The following is a 26,300-nucleotide window of genomic DNA, read 5'->3' as shown; positions in this document are numbered from 1 at the left end:
AATGTATTTACAAACAGGATGTGTGATGTGTAGTGTTCACGCCAGGTTGGCTTAGCAAGGCGTTGCTCACTGATCATTTTGCAGGTGGAAGAATGCACCCTGTGCCCTTTTGTAGTACTATGCATGCTGAGTTCTGGATGCCATCTGCTGTAGTTGGAGACTGGGGGGTTGGGCATGGATGCCGCATTATCAGTGGGAATCTCAGTTTTTCACCATAAAACATTTTGAAATCTCATCTCCATGTTTTGCATGAATCCACAGCCACTGTGTCAACCGAGTCTGTGGTAAACACATGTATTTACATGTACCATGGTATATTAATGGATAGGAGACATGGCTGTGTGACATTATTATGTACTGGGGACACTGATGTGTGGCATAGTTATGTAATGGGGACTGAGATGAGATCTACGCTAACAACATAGCAACTGTGCATTAATATACTAATATAATATACCTGCCGGCTTCTCTGATCTATTTGGGGTAACTTTGATGTGCAAACCTGCCACAGTGCAGATGTAGTCAGGCACTTACCTCTCACCACTCGCTCTCACTTTTAGGCCGATGATGCACTCTCATCGCCGGTCCAGGAACACAGATCGGCTATGGATGGTGTAGATGATAATCCTGATCACAGATCCTGGAAAGGAAACCATGCGCTAAACCTGGATGACCTCCACTGGGATCAGTGGATGGCCATCATTTGCACTTTTGGCCTCAGACTTGGTTACACCTCAGTGCCAATGACCAGGGTACAACCTGAATGACAATGCCTAAAGGGAATGCAGGGTGGTCCCAATGCACAAAACACAGACTATGCTCACCAGATATATTCTTGCCACATTGATGGACAAATGGTCCCGCTCTTGGTACCTGTGAATAACACAGAACAGCCCAAACACATGGCTGTAGTGTACTGACCTATTTTCCTTTACATGCAACAACATGACTACACATCTGCACATCAGGCCCTAATGCTAGCTGCCCGGAGGACAACAATCACAGGCTGGGTGTAGTGCAATCCCTATCCACAGGCTACTACTAATTCCCCCACAATGCACTTCCACAACAATGCAGTGCTAGTACAGACAATGAAACAATACAGTTTCAACACAATGTAATTATCATCAGATTATGTGTCACAGGGCATTTGCTATTTAAACAATTGGGCTTATACACTAGAGGTCCTAATTCTCTAGGTGCCTTGACATAGTGCCCTTAAATGCAGCCACTGTGTCCTTTAGACATGATCTGCACTTACAGTTTGCAGTGTGACATCTGTGCATATGCTGATCTCACAGCATTGGTGATGTATGTAAACCATTGGGTTTGCATACATCTCTGAAATAGGCTCTCTGATGTGGGAATAATTATGTATTGGGTTAACTGATGTGTGGCATAATTAAGTATTGGGAAACTGATGTGTGACATAATTATGTATTGGGATACTGATCTGTATCATAATTATGTATTGGGATACTGATCTGTGGCATAATTATGTATTGGGAAATGGATGTGTGGCATAGTTATTTATTGGGACACTGTTGTGTCACATAATTATGTATTGGACACTGATCTGTGCTATATTTTTTTATTGGGACATGGATGTGTGGAATAATTATGTATTGGGAAACTGATCTGTGGCATTATTATGTATTAGGACACTGATGTGTGGCATAATTATGTATTGGGACACTGATCTGTGGCATTATTATGTATGAGAACTCAGATGTGTGGCATTATTATGTATTGGGACTCTGATGTGTGGCATTATTATGTATTAGGACACTGATGTGTGGCATAGTTATGTATTGAGGCACTGATCTGTGGCATAATTATGTATAAGGTCATTGATTGTTGCAATAATTATGTATTGGGTCACTGATCTGTGGCATAGATACATTTTGGGACACTGATGTGTGGCATAATTATGTACTGGGGCACTGATGTGTGGCATAGTTATGTGTTGGGTGCATAATGTGCAGTATAATAATGTATTGGATGTATTGATGTGTGGCATAATTATGAATTGCATGCACTAATGTGTAGCATAATTATGTATTTAATGTACTGATGTGTGGCATAATTCTGAATAGAGGGCACAGCTGTGTGGCATATTATGTATTGGGGGCACTTATGTGTGGCATATTACTGGGGAAATTTGTTCTCCTAAAAACTATCATAATACCTCTCCATATGACTTTAGAAGGAATTGGCCATACACATATATACATGAGAATTTGAAAATGTTTCACAATGTTCCGGAATTTAGGATATGTGTTTGTCATTTTATAATTGACATACCCTTGATCTTCTTGGTTTCTTTTCCCAGCCCAACCATGTCCGCCACCTGAGGATCTTCTAGGTGGATCATATAGCCCTAAAAAAGAAAAGTATGGTTACCAGGAATCAGTGACTTATGAGTGTAATGAATTAAGACTTATTGGAGAACATTCAGTCTACTGCACAGATGATGGAAACTGGACCTCTGGTGCACCGGAGTGTGAAGGTTAGATAAACTTATTACATAGTACATATGATATATAGTATCTGAAAGTAAAAGGCATAATGGCTACATATTAAGTATTTTAAATGTTCTGATTAAAAACAACAAAACGACTACACAACGCTATCATCATTTCTTCCTGCTTTGTTATACTGTGTATCACATTTTTCAGTTGTCACAACACAACCAAGTAAAATTGCACAAAATGATAGATTATGCTTTCCATTACAGAAAGAATTGCAGTGTTCATTGGTACATTGCCAATAGTTTAAAGGAGAGGACTTTGCTCTGTCCAGGGGTATTTTATAGAGGCAGCAAATAAACAGGGCCTTATAAAACAATTAAACATTATGAATAATGACAATATGAAATAATGATATTTAAAATATCCTACTATCATGAGTTTACTTTAATTTTTTATGTATTTGTTTAAATGTATATATAGGGCCAGCCTATTCCATTGTGCTTTACATTTGGGAACAAAACAGTAATAAAATGAGACTATGAGGTATATTCACTTACATGCAGGTTTTTAGAAGGGGAGTTGTTGCCCATAGCAACCAATCAGATTCTATTTATCATTTATCTAGCACCTTTTAGAAGATAATAGCTAGAATCAGACTGGTTGCTGTGGGCAACAACTCAATTTCTAAAAACCCGCACTTTAGTAAATATAACCTTGCTCACAAGTTTCCAATCTATAAGAATTGTATGAATAAAATGAATAAATTAATATTTTAGAAGAAAAAAAAAAACATTGTAAGTTGGTTCTGTAGGTGGAAATGTGATTTTAACGGTACTTTCAAATGAACAGTTTCTTTATGGCTCTTGACATAAATTTTACAGTCCCAGTCAATAAATAATATAAATGTAATGCCAAATATCTGCTTAAATGTATCATGGGAATTAAAAATAACATATCCCTCTGTGTACGTACACATGATAACATAATAGCAATGGTATTTGAACAATTCACTAACATTTTTCATAAATGACCTCCAACAAGCCTTTTTAAATTCTGTCAAATATAAAATAATTAATAAATAATATAATTAAATAAGTTAATCATATAGGATCTTATTCGGAGACCCACACAATACAAACTCATCGTGTGCTCGAAAACAAATGCAGATATTTGCCTGAATTTCAGGGTTGACTTCGCTTCCCCAATACAAATCAATATAGGTGTAAATTTGCACCACCCCTATTTGTGGTGCAGGACATATGTCTGACACCAGACAGATCTCTGCATACAGTATGCTCACCTCTGAATAACCCGCAATTCTATGTCCATTGACAGATAGTTACACCTATTTAGCTGCAAGTGTAAATGCAATAAGATGCGTGCGACTCTGAATAGCCCAAAAGAGTTTCGTATGCAGGCTATTCAGTTGCTAAAGATTACAGAACCATCTGTAAAGTGGACATGCATGCATAATGAGATAAGAGTACACCTCTGTATCTAACATCTGACAAGAGAAACAGTGACATCATTTATTTCCTAACCATATCACTTGTTATTGTCCAAAATCTATGTACATTTAAGTGGTATTTACAAACAGCATGGGAGATTGAGCGCAGCCACACAGTGCCACTGCTGGCAGGCCTCCTGCTGTCCGTGAATGGGACTCCTGATGGCAGCCTTGCTAGACATAGTGTTCAATGTTGGTCTGCAAAGTGATTTCAGAGGGTGATTTAGCTGTGGATGCAGTGACAGGGATCATGCAGATCCTCAGTTATTGGGAATTTGCGCATGCTCCTGACACGTACCGCGCATCTGCAGTATGGGTCTGCAATCCCGCATGCACTCCAACAGCAGACTGATAGTGATTGACAGTCTGCTGCCATTTCTGGGTGAGGAGGGGGTGGTGATGGCCTCTGTTTATCAAAACGGAGACATGCCTCCGCCGTAGGGGGGAGTGGAGAGGCCCAGGACAGAGATTGCCTGGCTTCTCTCACTCATCTGCAGCGGCCGGTCCCATTGTCACTCAGCCGACCAAAGGGATCACAGATGATGTGATGCTGCGTTCTTGGACGCAGCTCGGATCAATAATGCATGCAGGGAGTGTGACGCCTGCTGCATTACCATATTACAGCTATCACAGCTGCTGACATGTTAGTAGCTGCAATAGCATATCCATCCACAGCTGAATCATCCCCTTTTTGAATCTCAAGCGATTTTGGAAGCTTTACTGATTTCTATCTTCTCCTGATATACCCCATTCCAAACGGTATAAGAATACACCTGCCTGTCCTGTCATTTACTCCTAATCTGCATATTTATACAGGTTATAGGCAAGGACAATGTTAAAAAATAAAGGCTGTAGGTGTACTTCAGGGTCCAGTCCTTATCCCGGGCAAAGCGAGTATCCCAGCTAGTGATCTAATACAGAGCTGGCCAAATTAGTGCCCTAGACAAGATTTTGGGTGGTGCCCCCATCCATGTGGGATTCTGAAAAGGGGTGTGACCTCACAAAAAGGGCACTCACCCAGCACAGCACCCCCCTATCCCAGCACAGCACAGTGTCAGCAGCAACCGTCACCATCACCTCCCCTATACCAGCAGAGCACCCATCTCCCAGCAGTGAGAACCACAGCACCCCAGCCCTCTCCCATTTCCAAACTTACTTTACTTGAGCACAGTCTGCAGAGCTGTCCGACTCAATGTACAGCAAGCCTCAGGCGGCAGACCCGCTCTTCCAGTCTCAGATTGGCAGGCCACAGCTATGTGTGATAATTGCTGGAGGCGAAGCCAAGAGCCATGAGGTGTGACTAACTACTCTGAGCTCTGCAAAGGCCCATGGTGCAGCAGCCCTCCAGCGACCATTTACTTATAGTCCTGAATCAACCTCTGCCCATGCGCAGAAGCTCAGTCTGATTCTGTGGCGCCCCAGAGATGGCCTGGTGCTAACCACTAGCCGCCGTCCAAGTGCCCACTCCCCACAAAAATACACCGGTTGTTCAGCTGCTGCCCGCTCACTGTTTGCTGCTACCAGAGCCAATCAGAACTGTCAGATGAGCTCTAATTGTGGACGCTGAGCAGCGGCAATAGCATGCCCGAGTAAGCCTAAGCTTACCCAGCCGGCAGCAGGTGCCCCAGCCATGCCTGAACCAAACTTCCAAAAGCCCTATGCAGGCTTGGATGCCACTAGCCATTCCAAAAGCCCTAGGCATTTGTCTATGCCTAGGGCCGGCTCTAATCTAATATCAATGAAATTCTGACTATTAAGGCAAAAGCCTTAATGCATGTGTTCCTTACACGAAACAGATAAGGTGTCCTCATATAACTATCCATATGGCACAAGACACATTTTTTTTACTTAGATGCTCCACAATGGATAGCAATTCCAAACGTCTATACTTTTTCTGAAATATAGGGGCTGATCCATAGTTGTATGGTATAGGAGTGCAGCAGAGTGTTTGTATGCAACGGCTGTGCAATACACTACATCCAATATGCTAATGTCGCATCTAAGGGCAAAAGACGCCTCCTACTGGAATTGCAGATCCTAGTGCTGCCTCCAAAGATGCAGCATTATGACCAGTTGTGATGGTCACAGCCATCGGCCATATGAGTAAGCCTAAGCTTACTCAGACTAGCCACCAGAAATGCTCAGCCAGGACATGCCTCGACATGCCTACAAGACTGGGGAAACACGCCCCTGATGTGGCTTTACATATAGGCTGGGACCCACGTGTAACCAGCCATTGAGTGGCCGCTACATGTAAAGTGGCCTTTGATTGGCTGGCAGGCCGTGGGATGTCCTGAAATGACCTGGCACCTGTCATTTGTGATGCATTGGTATATGTGACAACAAATATACCAATACATATCCGCATGGATTGGGTCACAGTTTGTTTTCTTGATCACATTCAAAGTATTTTAATGAGAAATCCAGTTGGAATAATGACCAGTCAGAGTCCTCATCAGGGACTGGAGAATCCTTCTCCACAACTTCAGCTGCCAAAGATGCTAGCAGTCGATTCATGCCCCATAGCTTCTGATCCTGACACTTAGTACGCTGAAGCTTCCAAGAAGACATTGCAGCAGTCTCCTGGACCTCATTCAAGAAGGGAACCTCTGTCATTTCAAGGTTCACTTCCTATGGCCCTCAAACAGGTCTCTCAAGATTGGACTTTCAGCCTGTGTTTCACTTGCTGACCTATATGACCGGACATGATCTTGGATAACCTCTTTAATTAGAGGAAAATCTCTGCTGAGAATAGTTTTGGAGGTGATGGGCACCACAGTGATCATCTGCCCCTTGATGGTTACCAGCAGTAGAGTTATTTCATACTCATTGGTATTTCCATGAATACAAACAAGGAGATTGGCACTAGGAGATTGTACTTGGGTGATGAATTAAGTACACACTGTGGCAAACCAGGGGATATAGCTTTTGCCACAACCAGTCAGACTCACAACCAGTCAGATTGCTTCTAGAGTCTATTAGAGCCAGGGATAGAAAATTTTCCACAAGGTCATTCATCCGAAACAGACATTGCTATTGCTACCCAGCAAATGTACTCATTGCAAAACAGCTTGACATCGTTCAATTCAGAAAACAGTCCATGGGCTTCAGTAGTGTAGGATACTGTGCCTGCAAATGTGTGGGTTCCCCACATTCATAGCAACCAGAGTCGATGAAGCTTGTACTACCTCATTGTCCCTAGTGGGTTTTTCCCCGGTCCCAGTCTGCTGTAGTCTAGGCTTTTGTCAAGGCACAGGTCTTGGAAAAAGCAATGGTGGGTTAGACATGTTCTGCAAAACATCATATCTCTCCACCACAGTGGCCAAGTCTTCAAGTGACTTTGGGTAAGACTGCAATACCCACCTTTGTAGTCCATTATCCAAACCCTATGTATTGCCAGGACCTATATCATCTGGTCAGATGTATGCTTCTCTGGTTGCAACCACTTACTGATGACTTTTGTCAAGTCAGCCAGCTGAGCTTGGACTGGCTGGTCCCTGGACAGTTGCCAGTCATTATACCACTGGGTCCTGTCTGGTCCTGTGGCACAGATACATGCTAATATCACCATCTTCAGCTAATGATAGTTAGTGGCCTGGTCCTCCTCCAGGTCCATGTATATATACTAGGCCTCCCCAAACACATTGGGCACCAGCCAATCTGCCTAAATCTCTAGTGGCTAGTTGGTGTCACGTTCAGGCTATGGTGGTCCCCTGTAGAGGGATTAGAAGATGTGGACCCAGGTTGAGAAAGGAATCTGAGGTGAGGGGCCTTCCTCATCCACAAGTACCGGATTTTAGCTAGACCTGACCAGAGGCGCGGAGTCTAACTTTTTGGGAGGTGTTCACCAGTGACCTCTCCAAGTGGGATTTGGGCTTAAACTGCACCCAGCAAACAGGTCGCAGCCCTTTGGTCAGGTATCCAGCACAAGTGAGAAATGGAAGAACACTATCACAGGGAAAGCACAGGAGAATGATACTGGAAGTTTTGTACTTAGGTGATGTACTGGGTACACACCCTGGTGATCCAGATGCAGGGCTGACACAGGAGATTGGCACTAGGAGATTATACTTGGATGATGAATTAAGTACACACTGTGGCTTCAAATGCAGAACTGTTAAAAGAGAATGGCACTCAGAGTTTGTACTTGGATGATGTACTAAGTACACACTCTGTTGCTTCAGATGCAGAACTGGCACAGGAGAATGGCACTAGGAGTTTGTATTTGGCTGACGTACTAAGTACACACGCTCTGGCTTTAGATGCAGAACTGGAAAAGGATGATGACACTTCAGAGATAGTACTCAAATGACGTACTGAGGGCCTGATTGAGCAAGGATTGTAAATAGGAATTCGCTCAGTGTGTGCATCTCAATGTGCGTGCGTGAACGAGTCATTGCGATTGAGTAAGCACGGAGAGACCTCTGATGTTGATTGACAGGAAGTTTCGTTTGTGGGTGTGGCGGGGGGTGGTTGCAGGCGTGTCTGTGCATTTGAATGGCATTGCAGGGGCATACATAATTAAGCTCGTGTGGTGCCATACGCAGCCGTACATCTTGAGGTACACAGCAAGCTGCCACAATCCTGCGTAAAGTCAGGACTATTACAGTTGTGTGTATGGGTTCGATGGTTCTCTATGATTCCAATGTTTTTGCAAGCCTGCGTACTGATCAAGCATAGAGTAGTGTCAGGAATTTTTTTATGAAAAGCTCAAACAAGCTGTGGAGCATGGACATCAAACACCTTGATCCATGCTCATTCTTCAGGTCCATACCCCTTCCAAGCAATGAGATACTGAAGCTGATTCAACCGATGTCGAGTGTCAAGGATCTTCTCAATCTCAAATTTGACTCCAAATTGAGTATGAACTTGAGATGTCTTGGGTGGAGAATGCTGGAATTGATTAAGAATTAATGGTTGTAAGGGTGTGGTTTGTCAGCCATCTTGAGTGGATGTGTGGGTCCAGAGCTCTGTCTACAACAAACCCCTTTTGAGTTATTTTCAGCTGGTATCTCCACCTAGGAAGTGTATGCCTGCATTGGGGTAGTGCTCCGGACTGCATTGGGACACAAGAGCCCCTTTTTTGGCCGATTTTAGCTCCTGTCTGACTGATTTCCAGCCATAGGCCTACCACACTGGCCAGACCACCTCCTCCAATCCCCTGTATAACCCTCCAGCCTTATCTGGTGCACGATTGATCCTCTCAATGCACTGCCTGTCTGTGAGCGGTATCGCTGCTGCCTCTGGCCGCTGACAGCTTACACCTGCTGGTGTGTCGCTGACCCGGTGACTGCTGCTGTGCAGGCGCTGCCTCGAGATCCGGTGCACGGAGGCTGGTGCTCTCTGGAGCTGTGGTGGCTCTCTGGTCCTGGCACTTGTTGGTGCTCAGTGTCTACCTGTGACAGACTTCAAGCTTGCCAGCAGTGTTCCTGCCTTACAGATCTCTGTTGCTCCCCTGAAAGCTGCCTATGCTGAACTGCTGCTGGAACAGGGTGAGCTCCTCACAGGTAGCATATTTGCTAATTGCTACTACACGAACAGTATCTGTCTACTAGCTCTGTATCCCTCCTTAGATTCTCCTATCAACTTATGGGACTCTCTCATGTTAAAGTTTGTCTATTGGTGTGATATGCACTTGGAGAATTATATACAAGTTTTTATTTTTATTTTTTGACTCTATATTGAGTGATCTGGCCAGCTGCAGTTCAATATTATACTGTACTAAAGTGGAACCGGAGCTCCATCTAGTGGTCCCACTCACGATTGCCTGCACTTATCTTTTTTCCTATGTTGCTCTGATATTCAAGATGCTTCAATAATTATACCAAATTGTTTTGGTCTCCTACCTTACTATTGTGTCACCTATACCTGATTTATTTACCCTTTTTCATTGTATTTTGATCTGTTTGACCTATATTCTCCCTGGACATTCTAATAATGTCCCAGAAACCAAAGAAAATGAAGCTGCCTCTGCTAATTTTTTTGGAGCCAAGTTGAAGGCTTTGACTGCATGTCTACCCCAACCCGCATCTCCATCCTCACCCCATGCCTCAGATGTGAGCATAGACCCTCAGATACAGGCAGTCATGACTAGTTTACTAGAGGGAGTACAGTCAGCTTTTCATCAGAAACTTTCGAAAGCTGTTACGGATTTTAAGTCAGAGATTGCTTCTATGACCGATGCATTAGAAACCAAAACAGATGATCTTTGTTGGTCTCAAGGACATCTAGATAAAGAACTTGCACTTCTACACGATGAAATAGAATCTCTTAAAGAAAAACAAGAGGATCAAGAAAATCATTCTTGATGCAATAATCTTTGAATCCGGAATGTGCCCGAATCTGATTTTTTTCAACATGTTGCTCCTGACCTCTCTACTGAGGATTGCCTACTGGACAGAGCGCATATAGCCCTCAAAGCCAAGCTCTCATCATCTCAACTTCCTCGGGATATTATAGTCTGTTTGCATTATTATAGATCAAAAGAGAAAATTCTCATGGCTACTTGTGATATTCCAGTGATCTCCTTTCAAGACATGCAGCTGCAAATCTTCCAAGATTTAGCTCCCTCCACAATTCAAAAACACAGGGATTTGCAACCAATAACGAAAATCCTTCGCCAACATCACATCCGTTACAGATGGGGGTTCCCCTTCCTATTGCAAATCTTTGCCAACAATACAATTCACCCACCGAAAACGCTGACTCAAGGGCCAGACTTGTTAACCAAATTGGACCTCCTCCCAAAACCCGCTTCTTCTCCTCTTCGTAGTGACTCACCAAAACCCCAATGTTCCAGACCTCCTCTTCCAGAATGGTCACAGGTGACCCGCCATCAGGATAAAGACTCTGATCCCCCATGAGGTGCCCCTGTCCTAACATGCCATACCTCACTACTTCTGGACATTGGTCCAGCAATCTATTTACCCTTTCATAGCGGACTTGTTCCATTTTATCCTTGACTTTTTATTGCAAAAATTTTTTTTTGTATCTTGTTTGATAATGTGCTAATTGTTCTAGGACATCCACTCCTGCTATGTTTCATAGTTCCAGGGCCGTAGCTAGGGTAGTGCGGCCGGTGCCATCACACAGGGCACCACAGGTCAGGGGGCGCTGTTTGGGCCTGTCAAATTTCTGTTTATTATCATTCTTGCTTGTAGCTTCCTCTTATTTCATCCCTAGCATCTCCTGGCCTCCCCTATCTCTTCCCTGGCCCTTCCCCATGAAGCCATGGTCCTTTTTTGGGTGCATTATGTCCCTTTGAAAAATTAGGGGGCGTCAATGTTCTTTCTGGCACAGGGCACCAAAAAGTCTAGTAACGGCTCTGCATAGTTCATCTATGTAGGCAATAATGCTAGTTGTATGTCTGCATTATTTGCTGTTCTAGACAGGAGCATTTTGTCCTCCTCCTTTGCTAACCCCTCCCATTCTTTCCCTCCCTTTCCCACCCATACCTCCCCTCTGCCCCTTCCCCTCCCCCTTATATTTTATTTATACTGATTTCTATAGCTGACACGTTTTGATTCCCATTATTAAGGGAAATGCTTTTGATTTATCGGATTATTTTTACTATTTGGGGACCGGGCTATCCTGATCATTTGTTTTTATACCACTGTCCGCATATACCCAATTTTAGCTGCTACTGATATTTGTTTATTTATATTTGTAGCAGTTTTTTCTAGATGTTTTTTCTTTTCTATACTCATTCTATTTCTTCTTCCTCTCCCCGGGGTGGGCCGCTGATGGCCTTTCTGCAATTTTACGACTGTTATACATTTTGTCATTGTGGAACTTTGTTAATACTCTGCCATGGCTCTTAAATTATTATCTATAAACGTTAATGGACTTAACTCGCCTAGAAAACATACTGTGGTCTTCGGTGTCTGCAGGAGAGAGAGCCGATATAGTCTTCCTACAAGAGACTAATTTCACTGGTTCCCATTCACAGACCTTCTTTGCCTCTGCAGATTGTAAGAAACGGGAGATTGGTAGAATGATCCACCATAATATTCCATTTTTGCACATCAGGGCTGGATTAACGGGGGGCGACAGTGGCGATCGTCCCTGGGCCCCCACACCTGAAGGGCCCACACACCCATGGGGGTTAAAGTGAATTTGAGGAGATGGAACCAGTTCCGCCTCCTCCGGCCAACCTAACTGCGGCGCCACAGGGAGGCACCATTTGCCATTTGCCGCTGAGATTGTAACAAGCGGGCGCCCAGCTCCCTCCCCACGAGTGAGCTCCGGGCTCTGGCTCACGCAGTGCACTATGAGAGAGATGTCATTACGTCTCTCCCATGGTGCAGAGGACTGTACATGGATAGCAGGGGCAGCGGGAGCGGGGCTTAAGGTAAGTATTTGCTTTTTTTTGTAGTACAAGCAGCTTTTGTGCTGGGGCATTACTCGGGGGGGCATTACTACTGGGGGCATTACTCGGGGGTGCATTACTACAAGGGGCATTACTCAGTGGGCATTACTATTGGGAGCACCACTTCTGGGGGGCATTACTATTGCGGGCTCTACTACAGGAGGAATTAATACAGAGGGAGCATTACTATTAGGGAATCTAATACAGGGGCATTACTACTGGGGGCATTTATACAGAGGGTACTACTACAAGTGGGCTTTATTACTGGGGCACTACTACAGGGGGCACTACTACAGAGGGAGCATTACTATTAGGGGCACTAATACAGGGGCATTACTACTGGGGGCATTTATACAGAGGGTACTACTACAGGGGGCACTACTACTGGGGCCACTACCACAAGGGACATGACTACTGGGGTCATTACTGCTAGGGGCATAACTACAGGGGTATTACTACTGAGGGCATTTATACAAGGGGCATTACTATTGGGCACACACAGGGGGCATTACTACTGGGGGGCAATACTATTGGGGGCACAACTACAGTGGTATTACTACTGGGGGTATTTATACAGGGGGCATTACTATTGGGGACACTACCACAGGGGGCATTACTACTGGGAGAATTGCATAGGGGGCACCACTCCAGGGGGCACTACTACTGAGTGCACTGCATAAAGGGCACCACTTACTGTTTGCACTGACACTACTGAGGTCCCCATTGTGCATAACCCTAGTTCATCACATTTAATAGGGGCCCCCACATGTTTGTTGCCCAGGGCCCCCACAGACCTTAATCCTGCCCTGGTGCACATTAAAACAATAGTTGATACAGAGGGATGTTATGTAATAATGATTGCCACCCTACGTACAGAGGTTCTCACCCTTGTTTTTACATATGCCCCTAATCGGGACCAACCAAAATGTTTTCAATCTTTATTCCAATATCTAGGTAGAGTTGTGCAGGGTCATATAATTCTGGGAGGAGACTTTAACACTGTCCTCGACCCTTTGTTATATAGGTCCGGTTCTCCTAAAAAGAAGGAAGAAGCGACTCCATCCAGCGCCTCCCTCTCTCTTACATCTTCCCTCAAACAGTTTAATTTATGTGATTCTTGGCGCCTCTGCCACTCTTCCGCTAGGGACTATACCCATTTCTCCGTGCCACACCAACACTACTCCCATGTTGACATGATTCACATTTCTCAATCACTTACGTCACTAATTTCTGATGCTATGACGTAGTGATGATAGTGAGAGGGCACCGTTGGACGTTTGCAGTATGTCAGGTACCCTCAGTTTGCCGGCAAACCACTTCTACCGATTGTTTTACCGGATTAATTATATCAGGATTTATCTAGAACGGAGAGACTTGACCATACGATCTATTTTTCAACCATTGACTTGCATTTGCACAACATAATGTTATGTCCTATGATTCTACATTCTGGACATATTTAGTATCATATTCAACTTCAGGAGAGACAGAGTAAAACGCTCAGGAGCGTGTCTGTCTCCCACTCAAAAACGGATTGATTTAGTGATTGTATTCCTTTTTGTTTTATGTTGTGAGTGTGTATGTTTTATGTATATACCAGTATTTAACCGTTTTATTGTCTTATACAACATGCTGTAAGTTCTTATAACATTAAATTCATTGTTCTATATTACTACCGATTTGCACTGTGTTACTATATTTTTATCGCTTTTGGGCACTATTAGGAAGCGCCAGAGGTCTTTTCTTTTTGATATAGCTATCTAGGGAAGGTGAGACCCTATCTTTTCCTCACAGGCAGCATCCTGGTAGGGCCTTCAGGCACTAGCGATACCTTCAGTTATCTTCTGTTTACCTACACAGTGCTCTAACTATAGACCAATTTCACTGCTTAATGTAGACGTTAACATATAAGCAAAAAATTTTAGCTAACCCCACTTCTTACTCATCTAATTCACCCAGATCAGGTAGCTTTTATCCCAGGATGTCAGGCATCTGACAATACTAAAAGAGTCATAGATCTAAATCACTCTATCCACAATCAAAAATTGTCCTCAATAATTATGGCACTAGATGCTGAGAAGGCATTTGATCGTATTTCTTGTACTTTTGTTTTTGGGGTACTTCAACAAATGGGGTTCTCTGGAAAGTATTTAGATGGTATTTTAGCCCTATATCGATCCCCTACTGCTACGGTCTCTGTCAATTGCATTACTTCTCTCCCTTTTGGAATTGCCAAATGGTACCAGACAAGGATGCCCGCTTTCTCCTTTGATCTTTGCTCTGGTCATGGAACCCCTGGCGGCGAAGATTCACCACAATCCTGACATTGTAGGTATAAAAGCTGGTACCCCTGAACATAAAATTGCACTATACGTGGATGCCGTTATTATATCCCTTGGGAACCCTGCTCATTCTCTGCAGCCTCTCCTCACTGAAATTGACCTTTATTCCGGTTATTCGGGCTACAAAATTAATACGAGTAAAACATAAGTGCTTAAATTTTATGTTCCTGGGCCAACAATACTCCTGTTGGAGGCATCTTTCTCATTTAATTGGCATAAACAAAAAATTAAATATCTAGGCATTTTCATGACACATCACCATCATCAGTTATTCCAGGCAAATTTTGCTCATATTTTAGACCAAATAGAGTCAGATTTGAATTATTGGTCTGGTTACTTTATATCATGGATAGGCAGAGTAAACTCTGTTAAGATGAACGTGCTCCCTCGGATACTTTACCTTTTTCAGACTCTACTGATCTTTACTCATCCCTATGTTTTTAAATCTCTACAGTTTCATACCTCACGATTTATGTGGGCAAATAAGCACCCTCAGATACGATTGAAATTGTTGCAATGTCCCACTGTGGCTTCCGAGGTCACACCGACCTAAAACCGTAACTTCTCATGCGATTGTTTCCCGCTCGTTATTGATCTGGGATTATGCTAATAGAAAGTTTGGGCTGGCTTCCAGTCCTTCTCCCGTTATTCTGATTTTTTATAACCCCGACTTCCCTCCAGGCAAAAATAAAATATTTTTTTCTCCATGGAAGGAAAGGAACATTTTTTACTTAAACGATATCACTAAAGATTCGAGTTTTTCCTAATTTTCTAAGATCCAAGACACTATAGCTCTTTCCACTAATACTTTTTTCCAATTTTTGCAATTTAGGCATTTCCACTCTAAAATGAAACACCTTTTAACTAATAGACCCCCTTCCATTTCGAGGCTTTATGTTTAAGATTTTCCTCAACCAGAGGTTTAATTTCTTCCCTCTATACAATGCTCATTGAGGGGTTGTCTCCGCAACGTGATTCTTATGAAAAGGACTGGGAGGTGGATTTGGGTACCTCTTTAGATGATGAGGAATGGACAGAGATTTGGGATAATGATGCCTCTAGATCAATCTGTGTTAAGATTAAAGAGAATACATATAAGCTACTTTATAGGTGGTATTACGTTCCCTCTCAATTGAGTAAAATGTATCCTGGAACGTCAGATAGGTGCTGGAGAGGTTGTACAGATGAGGCTCCTTTCTTCACATATGGTGGACCTGTCCTAAGATAGCAGATCTTTGGATGGAAGTTATTGGCCTTGTACACCGTTTATTCAACAAACCTATCCCTTATGATCTTAAGTATATTCTTCTCCCCTTAGACCTTCCTACGCTAACTAGGCACCAAAATAAATTGATGCACCATATTTTTAATGCAATGAAATGTCAGATAGCCTCGGACTGGAAGAAGCTTGATTCTCACTCCAAGGAATCTATCCTATCTCGCATTTGGTATATTTATTGTATGGAATATATGACTAGTATTATTAACCATTCTTCTAAATCTTTTTATAAAATATGGAGCCTGTGGTTAGCTTCTCAATCTTCCCCCTCACCTTTTGCTTTGTAAAAGTAATTTCTACCTGCATATATATATATATATTCACAGTCTATGTGTGCGTATATATCTAATTGTTTATTCTTAATCTTTCTTGCTTCTTTTATGTTTCTTCTTTTTCTCTATTCAGCCTATTTTATTTCTGAGTATGCTGAATTTTTTTTTTTAAATTATATTATTTGTGTTAAATATATAAATGGATCACAATTTTCAGTTTTGTTTTTGTAGTATAAGAATCAGATCTTGTTTTTTTGACAACTATTTGTATAAGTGTATCTTTGATTATGTTGGTCTGTGTTATTACTGTGATCTGTCTAATACAAAGTATTTTAAAAAAAATAATGAACTAATGGTTGTAGAAAAGAAACGTGAAATGTGTTGGAAATCTTCAACTGAGGAGGTAGCTAAAATTTATACACCACCGGATTGATGATTTAAGAATGCAATATGGTCCAATGAAACGTGGAGCAAATTTCATGCTTGGAACCTTCAGTCAAATGTTTTTTGCTGACAGCCACACCCTATCTCTAGTCTTCAGAAGAGGAACAGCAAGATATTTATGATCTGCAAACTTTTTATAGTTACTAGAAACTTTTTTCAAGGAGGAGTGAATGTTTTTCCATATATAAGAAAATGATTCCACAAGATTTGTGCAGCAGGTACTTCCATGGGAGGTAAATATTGGAAATCTGGAACACGTGGATCTCTTACATATATTGCAAATAATGGAGTAGAATTTAAAGAGGAGTGGTACCTAACATTGTGGGCAAACTCCGCCCAAGGTAATAAATTGACCCAGTCATCTTGAGAAGAAGATGTGGGATGAAGGAGCTGATGTAAGTCCAACCAAGGGAATAAAATGGGCTATCTTTGAAAGTCAATGTACTTCCACCCAGATAGTATTGTGTCCCTTAGAGGATGGTAACTCAGTAATAAAATCTATAGACAGATGAGTCCAAGGACAATCAGGAATAGGCAGAGGACACAAAGGGCCAATCATTTTGTTGCGAGTGGATTTATGCTGAGCACACTTGGCACAGGAAACAATAAAATTCCGGAAATCTTCCTTCATAGTGGGCCACCAGTAGGAGCGTTGTAAAAACTTAAGTTTTGAGGATGCCCAAGTGGCCAGCAAACAAGGAGGCATGAGCCCAAGTTAATAAATTCTTATGCAACTGAGGGGCCAAAAAGATCTTGCCAGGAGTAGGAGTCAACAACTGAGTTTGAGCAAAAACAAGAGGATTTAGAACAGGATGAACTTGAGGTTGTTCATCTTCTGGAGGCAGAAAGGACTGGGAGAGTGCATCAACCTTTTTATTTTGTATGCCAGGATGAAATTGGACTTTAAAACTGAACCTGGAAAAAAAAGAGACCAGCGAGCTTGTCTGGCATTCAAATGATGAGCTGTCTTGAGATAAAGGAGATTATTATGATCGGTGATGATTGTAATAGGGAATCTAGTGCCTTCCAAAAGGTGTCTCTATTCCTCTAGTGCCAATTTCATAGCCAACAATTCTTGATCTCCTATGGCATAATTCTTCTTGGCTGGGGAAAATTTATGGAAAAAGAAATCACAAGGATGATTCTTCCCATCTTCAGCAACTTGAGACAGTACAGCCCCCACTCCTACCAAAAAGGCATTGACTTTTAACGTGAAGGGTTTCTCAAGTTGTGGTTGACAAAAAATTGGAGCTGTGGAAAAAGTTGTTTTTAAAGACAGCCACCGCTGCAGGAGACCAACGAGACAGATTAGCAACCTTCTTGGTGAGAGCTGTGATGGGGCAATGATAGTAGAAAAGTTTATAATGAATCTCCAATAATAATAAAAGAAGTCAAGAAACCATTGGATGGCTTTCAAGGAGTTCGGTTGGGGCCAGTCTTGGATGGCTGTTAGCTTGCCTGAATCCATTTGAAGGGAATTTCCCGATATGATGTGCCACAAAAATGGCATGGAAGTTTGTTCAAAAAGACATTTGGAAATTTTCCCATACAGATGATGACTTCAAAGACAGGACAAAACCTCTCTTACATGTAGACGATGGGATTGCAGGTTCCCTGGAAAAATTAAAATGTCGCCCAGATACACTACAACAAATTTGTAAAGGATATCTTGTAAAATTGCATTGATGTAGCTCTGAAACACTGCTGACACATTACACAAACCAATAGGCATCACCAAGTACTCATAATGGCCGTCTCGCGTATCAAAAGCGGTTTTCCACTCATCCCCTGCCTTAATACGAAGTAAGTTATAGACTCCACGTAGATCCAATTTAGTGAAAAGGGATGCTCCACAAACTTTATCAAAAAGCTCCGTGATGAGTGTCAAAGGATATCTATTTTTTATGGTTATCTGATTCAGCCCACGGTAGTCTATGCAGGGTCTGGAAACCCCGTCTTTCTTCTTGACAAGGAAGAATCCAGCTCCATAAGGAGAGGAAGATGGTCTTATAAATCCCTTGGCCAGGTTTTCTTTTATGAAAACATGACATAGCAGCTGTTTCCGTAACCAAAAGAGGGTATATCTGGCCACGAGGTGGCATCTTCCCGGGGATTAGTTCGATGCTGCAGTCCCAAGGGTGATGGGGAGGCAATTTATCTGCATCTTTCTTACAAAAAACATCAGCGAACTCTTGATATGGTTTTGGCAGACGAGAATCTGGTTTAGAAGTCAATTGATCAGACATGGGAAGCTTCGGGGAAGATTAAGTAGAGACTTGTTGGGTTTGTACTGGAACAACATGAGGAAGACACTGATGAAAACAATTGGATCTCCAAGCCAGTACATGCATGGTGGTCCAGTTCAGTGTGTGATTATGAGCCTTAGGCCATGATAGAAATAGGACTAGAGAATAGGGAGTTTTAGGTAGAACCAAGAATTCGAACTCCTCTTGATGTAGGGATCCTACCCAAAGTGAAACAGGTAGAGTCACTGAAGATATAACATCTTCTAGGATAGCATTGCCATCTACTCCAGAAAGTGCCATCTTGCTTGGAAGAGGAAGAACCGGAATTCCTAGTTCATGCGTCAGAGATTCAGAAATAACATTCCTGCCGGCTCCTGAGTCCAACAAGGCTTTAAAAGTTTTGATTTGAGTCTTGAAACGAATAGACACCGGTAAAAATGAATGAATGGGAAGGCTCACTTAACACCCCAAACTGGATGCTCCCAAAGCCAGTTAGGGTCTTTTGTTTCCCGAGAGGAGAGGACAAACTTCAAGAATATGATCAGGGGCTGCAGAGTAGAGGCACAGCTTGTTCTGGAATCGGCGGGTTCGCTCAGCCAAAGTCAAATGAGACCTGTTGACCTGCATAGGTTTCTCTTTAGTTGGTGCAGGAGAAAAAGAATGTACAGTTGTCATAAATCGATCCTTGAAATTATCTTCACACCCTTTACTAGACTGCCATTCTCTGTGGTACAAGTCAATCTTAATACATAAAGATATTACATCAGATAAGGACTCAGGAATATCTTGAGAAGCTAACTCATCCTTCATTCTCTCGTACAATCCGTGAAGAAATGCTGCCCTAAACACTGCATCATTCTACTTTAACTCATAATCAATCATCTGGAAATGAACCACATACTGGCCCACTGTACGTGTCCGTAGTCGAACTTGTAGGAGATCATAGGAAGCGAGACAGTCCAGCCTGGCTCATTGAAGATTCTTTTGAAAGAACAAATTACATTTTTAGAATTGGAGATGAGAGGATCAGATCGCTACCATAATGGAGAGACCCAATCCAGGGCAGTTCCAGATAGTAAAGAGATGTACAGTATGCCACCTTTGACCTTGGAGTGGGGAAATTCTAGGGCAGGCACTCAAACTATATCCCGCACTGATGAATGAAGCCTCAACAGCATCTGAACTTTCCATCAAAGCACTCAGGAGAGGCTAACTGTAGACGAGACTTTTGAGTTACTGTTACTGGAGGAGTAACTGGAGCAGATTAGAGGGAACAGGAGGTATAGTGGCCAGAGTTGACTGAATGGAGAGTAATTGACCAGAGAGTTCCTAGAGATATTGAGCCACCTGGTGTTGTGCTGCCTCCTGATTCTTGATGCGAGAGTCGAGATCTTGTAACGCCCCTGCACCCTGAGATCCTATGGCATTTGTGTTAATTCAGGGGTTCTCAAACTCTGTCCTCAAGACCCCAAACAGTTCACGTGTTCCAGGTCACACAGCAGGTGCACAGGTGCAGTCATTACTCATTGACACATTTTAAAAGATCCAAAGGTGGAGCTAATTATCTCACTTGTGATTCTGTGAGGAGACCTGGAAAACATGCACTGTTTGGGGTCCTGAGCACCGAGTTTGAGAACCTGTGTGTTAATTGATTCAAATTCTACTAACTTATGGTATACATGTTAAAAATTGCAAATTATGTTCACTTTATGGGACCCATTCATTATGTTAATTATCGGGAACCGAGCAGCCCCCAATAATCCAACTCATTGCGAGTAGCAGTGATGGATACAAAATCACCGAAGCATCTCAACATTGCGGAGCATCAGCTGTCTCCACGATTCCCTTCACTGCTACTTCCATAGCAGTAAAACTTAGTACTGATGAGTCTGACTCTGCAGTGCTAATGTGGCTGCGAATTGAGCTTCACACAGGCACACAAAGCCTCAGCATCCGGCTGAAGGAGCCGGACAGGGGTTAAGGGTTCAGAAAGGATCAATCTTCACAACCTGGGACTCCCTTCAATAGGCAGTGATGTGCGGTCAGGTGAGGCAGAGCCTTTCCTGTCATACTTCAGTATACTCCAGAGTTTTGACTATAAATATTTTAAGAAAAATTTAAAGCAAATATTATAAATAGTATTATTGTAATCATTTTTATGTTCAAAACTCTGGAGTAAAAGTGTATAACAGGTGAGACACTGCCTCCTCTGTCTACCTTTTCCACACATCACTGATCGAAACTCACCTCCAGCACTATGGTTCAAGATAATCATTTTTTTGTATATAAAGTTAGAAGAAGACCTTATAAAACTTAACACTTTGCTTCCACTGTTGCAGCCAGATCATGTGGGAACCCAGGAGACATTGATCATGGAACGATGGAATATGAAAACTTTTTATTTGGTTCAAGAGTCAACTATACATGTGATCCAGGGTAAGTGTATCAGAATATTATATAATGGGTAGCAGATCAAACCCTATCAAAAAAGGAAAGCAGCCCATCATGTACCCTCCCCCCTTCCCACCCAGCAACTCACTTACAGTTTGGCGGGTTCTGGGTAGTAGATGGAGTGGCTCCGGGATCCTCTTTGCAGGGGGGGTTGGGCTTCAGACAGTGAGCTGCACTGTGAAGCTGCCGTGGTCAATAAGTCGCTCTGCAGTTATGTTTCTATGTGAAACATCAGTCCAGCACGACTTTAAGCCATGTCACAGTGCCGGGCAGCAGGTTCATTTTGCTGGACAGGCCACCCAGGAATTATAGCTTGGGGAGAACACTGATGAACCCAAATTAGCAGCAGCTACTGTGGCTCAGCAGATAAAGTAACCACATTGAAATGCACAGGACCAAGTGTGGCAGTGTACATACTGGTTTTATTTTTGAAAGATAATGACACTGTGTTAAATACATGAACCTTGAGCTTAGTCTGATATGAACAATAACCCCTAATCTGTGAATTAGGTAATTTATAAGATACTGACATGACTAATAATACATATTATTTTTGGAAATATAGTTACAGACTAAAATTTGAATGCACCTTAAAGCGCTGAGTAGCACATTTGCTAATTATCACACAAAAAAACACAACAAAACAACCAAGTAATCACTTATTGTCATTTATAAATCAGACTGGGCATCTCTTTGGTATATGTATTGTCTAGATCAGGGGTGGGGAACTTTTTTTCTGCTGAGGGCCATTTTGATATATATAACATTATTTGCAGGTCTGGTGCAGGCCACGCCCCCTCCATGTGATCTCACACAGGGGCGGGGCAACAATCGCAGGTGATCATGTGGATGCTCCAGGGAGCTGTAAGGGCAGCGGTGTATGAGTCTGAAGCATCCTAAGGACACTCCAGGCAGCACTGCTGCATAGATTCTGGCTGCAGGGTGCCATTCTAGGCACCCTGCTAGCCAGATGAGGCTTAGAAAAAAGCTCAGAGGGCCAGACCAAATGATTCCGAGGGCCTTATACGGCCCCCGGGCATGAGGTTCCCCATCCCTGGTCTAGATAAATGTTGTTAGATTTTAAGAATCTCTGAAGATGAACATTAGCTACTGTACAGCAATCAGAGTAAAAGCCCCAAAACTATTCAGCATCTTCTAAACTTATCTTGAGTTGTCACGTTTTTATTCATAAATTAACTTAATTTCAAATTAATATTTTTTTACATGATTATTCACATAAGCTTTAAGTGATTGAGATATGTTACTATATATTCCAGATATACTATGGAATCAAGAAATAATTCTCGAGAATGTCAAACAAATGGAACTTGGAGTGGTACAGATCCAGTATGTAAAGGTAGGGTAACAACCCTGGGCAGTAAAAAGTAGAAGTCAATAAAGAGATCATAGATTATTCTTAGTTCATGTACAATAATATATAAGTATCTTATTAGCTTACATACAAATGTGTAATACTGTATGCATTAACTGTAATACCTGACTAAAGATCACCAAACCCGAAACTTGCTTTAACCTTGTATATGAGCTAATACACTTAATAAAAGACCAATTATTTCCTCCATTACTCATATACACTATGCCAATTTATTTCTTATTAAATAAAGATGAGGGATATTGAGAACTTGTCCACTAGACCTCCCATTATTGGTATATTTATGAATCTGGAAGGGGCCCGTGGCTGCAGCACATCGGTACACTGGCTCTATCTGGTGAGTGTACTCAGCAGAAAAATTTTATTTTATTGGATGATAAAGTGGAGGCAGCTACCTCTGCTATGTGCATCATAGTGATTTCCAATCACCCCTAAATAGGCAAAAATGTGCATAGCGTAAGATGGTTAGACAGTCTTCTCAAAACGGGACTATCCCGCTAAAATCGTAATGAATGCTATAGGTATTCCTGTACATGCCTACTGTACCTTAATCACCCCTTTGCTGGTTGTGTAGCAATGTGAACTGTACAATGCCTTATGCTTTTAAAAATGTAAGTAAAGAAAATATATAGAATTTTGGTTCATTCATCAGAATTGTGCTTTTCTTTGGGCACAGAATTTCAGTTTTAAACCAGGTCTGATGATCTCATGGCTCAAAGGTTTTTCTGTTGCCACTTGTATCAATTTAGAAGCCACAAGGTCTCAATGAGAGTTAGGAAAATATCCTGGACAAACCATGTTGCAAACGAAGGGGTACAAAAAAAATTTTTTTGTGTTACATGAAAAGTACTGTCTGTTTCTGCAGATACAGTAGAACACAAAGGCCGGGTAACTGAATTTTTACATTGCAAGTAAGAAATGAACTAGCATGTGCCCCTTCCAACGCTACATCTGTCCACACGTTTAAAATTTGCCCCCCAAGCAGCACTAAGTTTGCCAAGGTGTAAAATTGCACCTTCTAAATGGATTTACTCAGAAATCTTAATGATGTCCATAATCTGTATTGTATGTTTCATTATCTAAATTGTACCTTGCTAGTGATCATTTAGTATGTGACATCTGTGTTCATTGATGAAAAATTGGATGGTCCAAATCTACATTACTTCAAAAATGACTATAAATAGATTTTTTTTTCATTTAAAATACTAAAGGTATTTCACCAACAAATTAAACACTTACTTGTCATTATAACATGATTTTCTTCACAGTTTATAGCGAGTGGCCTGGAGGCGGGTGAAAAAAAGAACTGCGCCTCCCTGATTCAGAGCGAGCGCTCGCAAATAGCGAGCGCCTCTGAATCAGGGCCTAAACTCATACATTTTTCAATATGCAGAATTGTCCACAACTGGGCCCTAGGGGAGGGCACTGCTTACACACCCTTAATTAAGGCACTGCCTGGACATCTAGAATGCTCATATCCATATGCTGGACTTCACAGTTATCATCATTATCCGTGTGCGCTTACACACTTGGCCGCCATAAAAAATTGTGGGGCTCAGTAAAAATGATACAGGCAGTGCCAATCAACATCCCCCCTTCCACTTTTTTGAGGTGTATCATAGAGCCCTGGTGCCCAGACCAAGCACCTGCTATAAAGTCCCCACTACAGTACTGGTGTGTGCCACATGCACTTTGCATGTCCCTCAGACCTCCCCACATGCCATCAAAATTACCTACTTACCACCAAACCTTACCACATGATATATATATATACACCATTCATATACACCACTTCTGATTAGCAGCCAGATGACGAATGGTAAGGGGGCAGAAGCCCACATTGGGAAGGGGACGCAGAACAGGAGCGCTAAGGAACTTATAAAACGTCTCTATTGCTGTGCGGTGCATTTTCTCACATTGCCTCCTTCAGGGGCTGTGCAATGCCCAGTCAGTAATAAACCCTGCCAATGGAAGAGAGAAAGAGAGCTGTGCCAATGACTGCATTTGCCTGCAAGTATGGCTAACTGGTAACAAGGATGTTTTCTTTTTTTCTGGCCCTGCAAGATAACTAGATACATTGTAACCCATCTCATTGGTACACTGAACTAACTCCCCACTGTACCAGCGTTGATGATTTCAGGACTGACAGTGGGCCCACCGGTGCTGATGACCATGAACTATTTCTTATTCATGGGCAGACAGGAGGGTGTCCCTGTCACTATGGACACCGTACAGCAGTACTCTCTGTACTCCCCTGATGGTGGCACTGCTTTCACCAGTTCTGTCTTTGGTGTAAAATATGCGGCTGAAAACAGGCTTATATATGTGAACATTCAACTGGTTATAGCCAGTTCCATCTATTCAGTGACTCTGCATCACACTGTACTTGGGTATGGTTGCACAGTGTGAAAACATACAATTTACTGACTGAGCAAATAGACTTACAGTCAACTCTGCTTCATCACAAAAGTGTCGCCAAGATCATTTTTCCATCATCATGCTGTGCAGCCATTCAATCCTTTTCAGAAATTCTTTTAGTTTTCAATGTTGCTCTTGGTCTAATGGACCACATTACATTCAGAATGAAGTTTCAAATTAAAAATATAATTCCCAACTCCATCCATTACAATTTCCCTATTGGTAGCAGTACACTTTGACATCAGAACAAATGGACAATGTGTTACACAGCTGGAAATGCAGAATAATGCATATTTGCTATCAGTGGTAGATTCAGATAGCAGGGGGTTCTTGTGCAGAATTCTAATAATGATCCCATTAACGTTCACAAAACCGTAGTGCATTACTACTATAAAGCATAGCCATTAATGTATGATACAGATTGTCATAACTGTTATTGCCATTTACAGAGTCTGTTTGTGATAAAATCTGGGAATTGCAAGAAGAAGCTCGGCAATGTACATCCACACCAGATGACTGGATAAAGTACCTCCAGGTGCAGTACCTCTACCTTCAGATAGAAAACCTGAAGCTGGACATTAAGATCAAGAAGAAAAAAATGGTGGTGACCTAATGTTCACACATGCTCATCTGGGAGGAAAAAACAAGCAGCAAATAATTCAAAGCATTTCATTTTTCCTGAATAATGCATTTTATTTCTTTACGCTTTTCTACAAGTTATACATTTCTTCCATATATCTTTTACACAATCTGTTCTTGTTATTTTAAATTGTTATTTTTAATCATATCAATTTAATAAAGTAATTTGGCAAGTAATTCAATGTTTAATATGTGAAGCTTATACATGTTTTACAATAAAGTTATTCTGAGCAGGTCAGATTGTTGTTTCAATATCTCATTGTAAGGTTCAAGTCATATGTCTGACTAAAGAGGGTTAATTTATTAACATTCGTGTTAGTCCCAATTTGCAATCTCGGGTGATAATATCACTTTTTTGCAAATCGGGAATTTACTATCTTTAAAGTCGGGTAATTTCTTAATTTTTTCAGGTTAAAATCGGGTGGTTTAATGCAGCAAATTTGTCCTTTTTGAACAACAGAAATGATATC

The 26,300-nt window shown here is 42.0% G+C and overlaps 1 protein-coding gene across 5 annotated transcripts in view; it reads left to right on the top strand.

Annotated features, from left to right (window-relative positions):
* The window catches only part of LOC148516719 (zona pellucida sperm-binding protein 3 receptor-like), a 230,671-nt gene extending 204,623 nt beyond the window's left edge, over positions 1 to 26,048 (top strand). For all 5 annotated transcript variants that reach the window (XM_088479583.1, XM_088479581.1, XM_088479582.1 and 2 more), the window contains 4 exons: positions 2,333 to 2,509; positions 21,269 to 21,365; positions 22,658 to 22,737; positions 25,641 to 26,048. In XM_088479583.1, coding sequence (XP_088335709.1) covers positions 2,333 to 2,509; positions 21,269 to 21,365; positions 22,658 to 22,737; positions 25,641 to 25,804 — 518 coding nt within the window. In that variant the 3' untranslated portion in view covers positions 25,805 to 26,048. The remainder of the gene's footprint in view (positions 1 to 2,332; positions 2,510 to 21,268; positions 21,366 to 22,657; positions 22,738 to 25,640) is intronic.
* The last annotated feature ends 252 nt before the right edge of the window (positions 26,049 to 26,300 follow it).

The sequence above is a fragment of the Taudactylus pleione genome, unplaced genomic scaffold, assembly GCF_031769625.1.
Source record: "Taudactylus pleione unplaced genomic scaffold, aTauple2 ptg000242l, whole genome shotgun sequence".
In the NCBI taxonomy this organism is placed as follows: domain Eukaryota; kingdom Metazoa; phylum Chordata; class Amphibia; order Anura; family Myobatrachidae; genus Taudactylus; species Taudactylus pleione.
The sequence above is the reverse complement of the archived record's forward strand: the minus strand, read 5'-3'. Positions and strand labels throughout refer to the sequence as shown.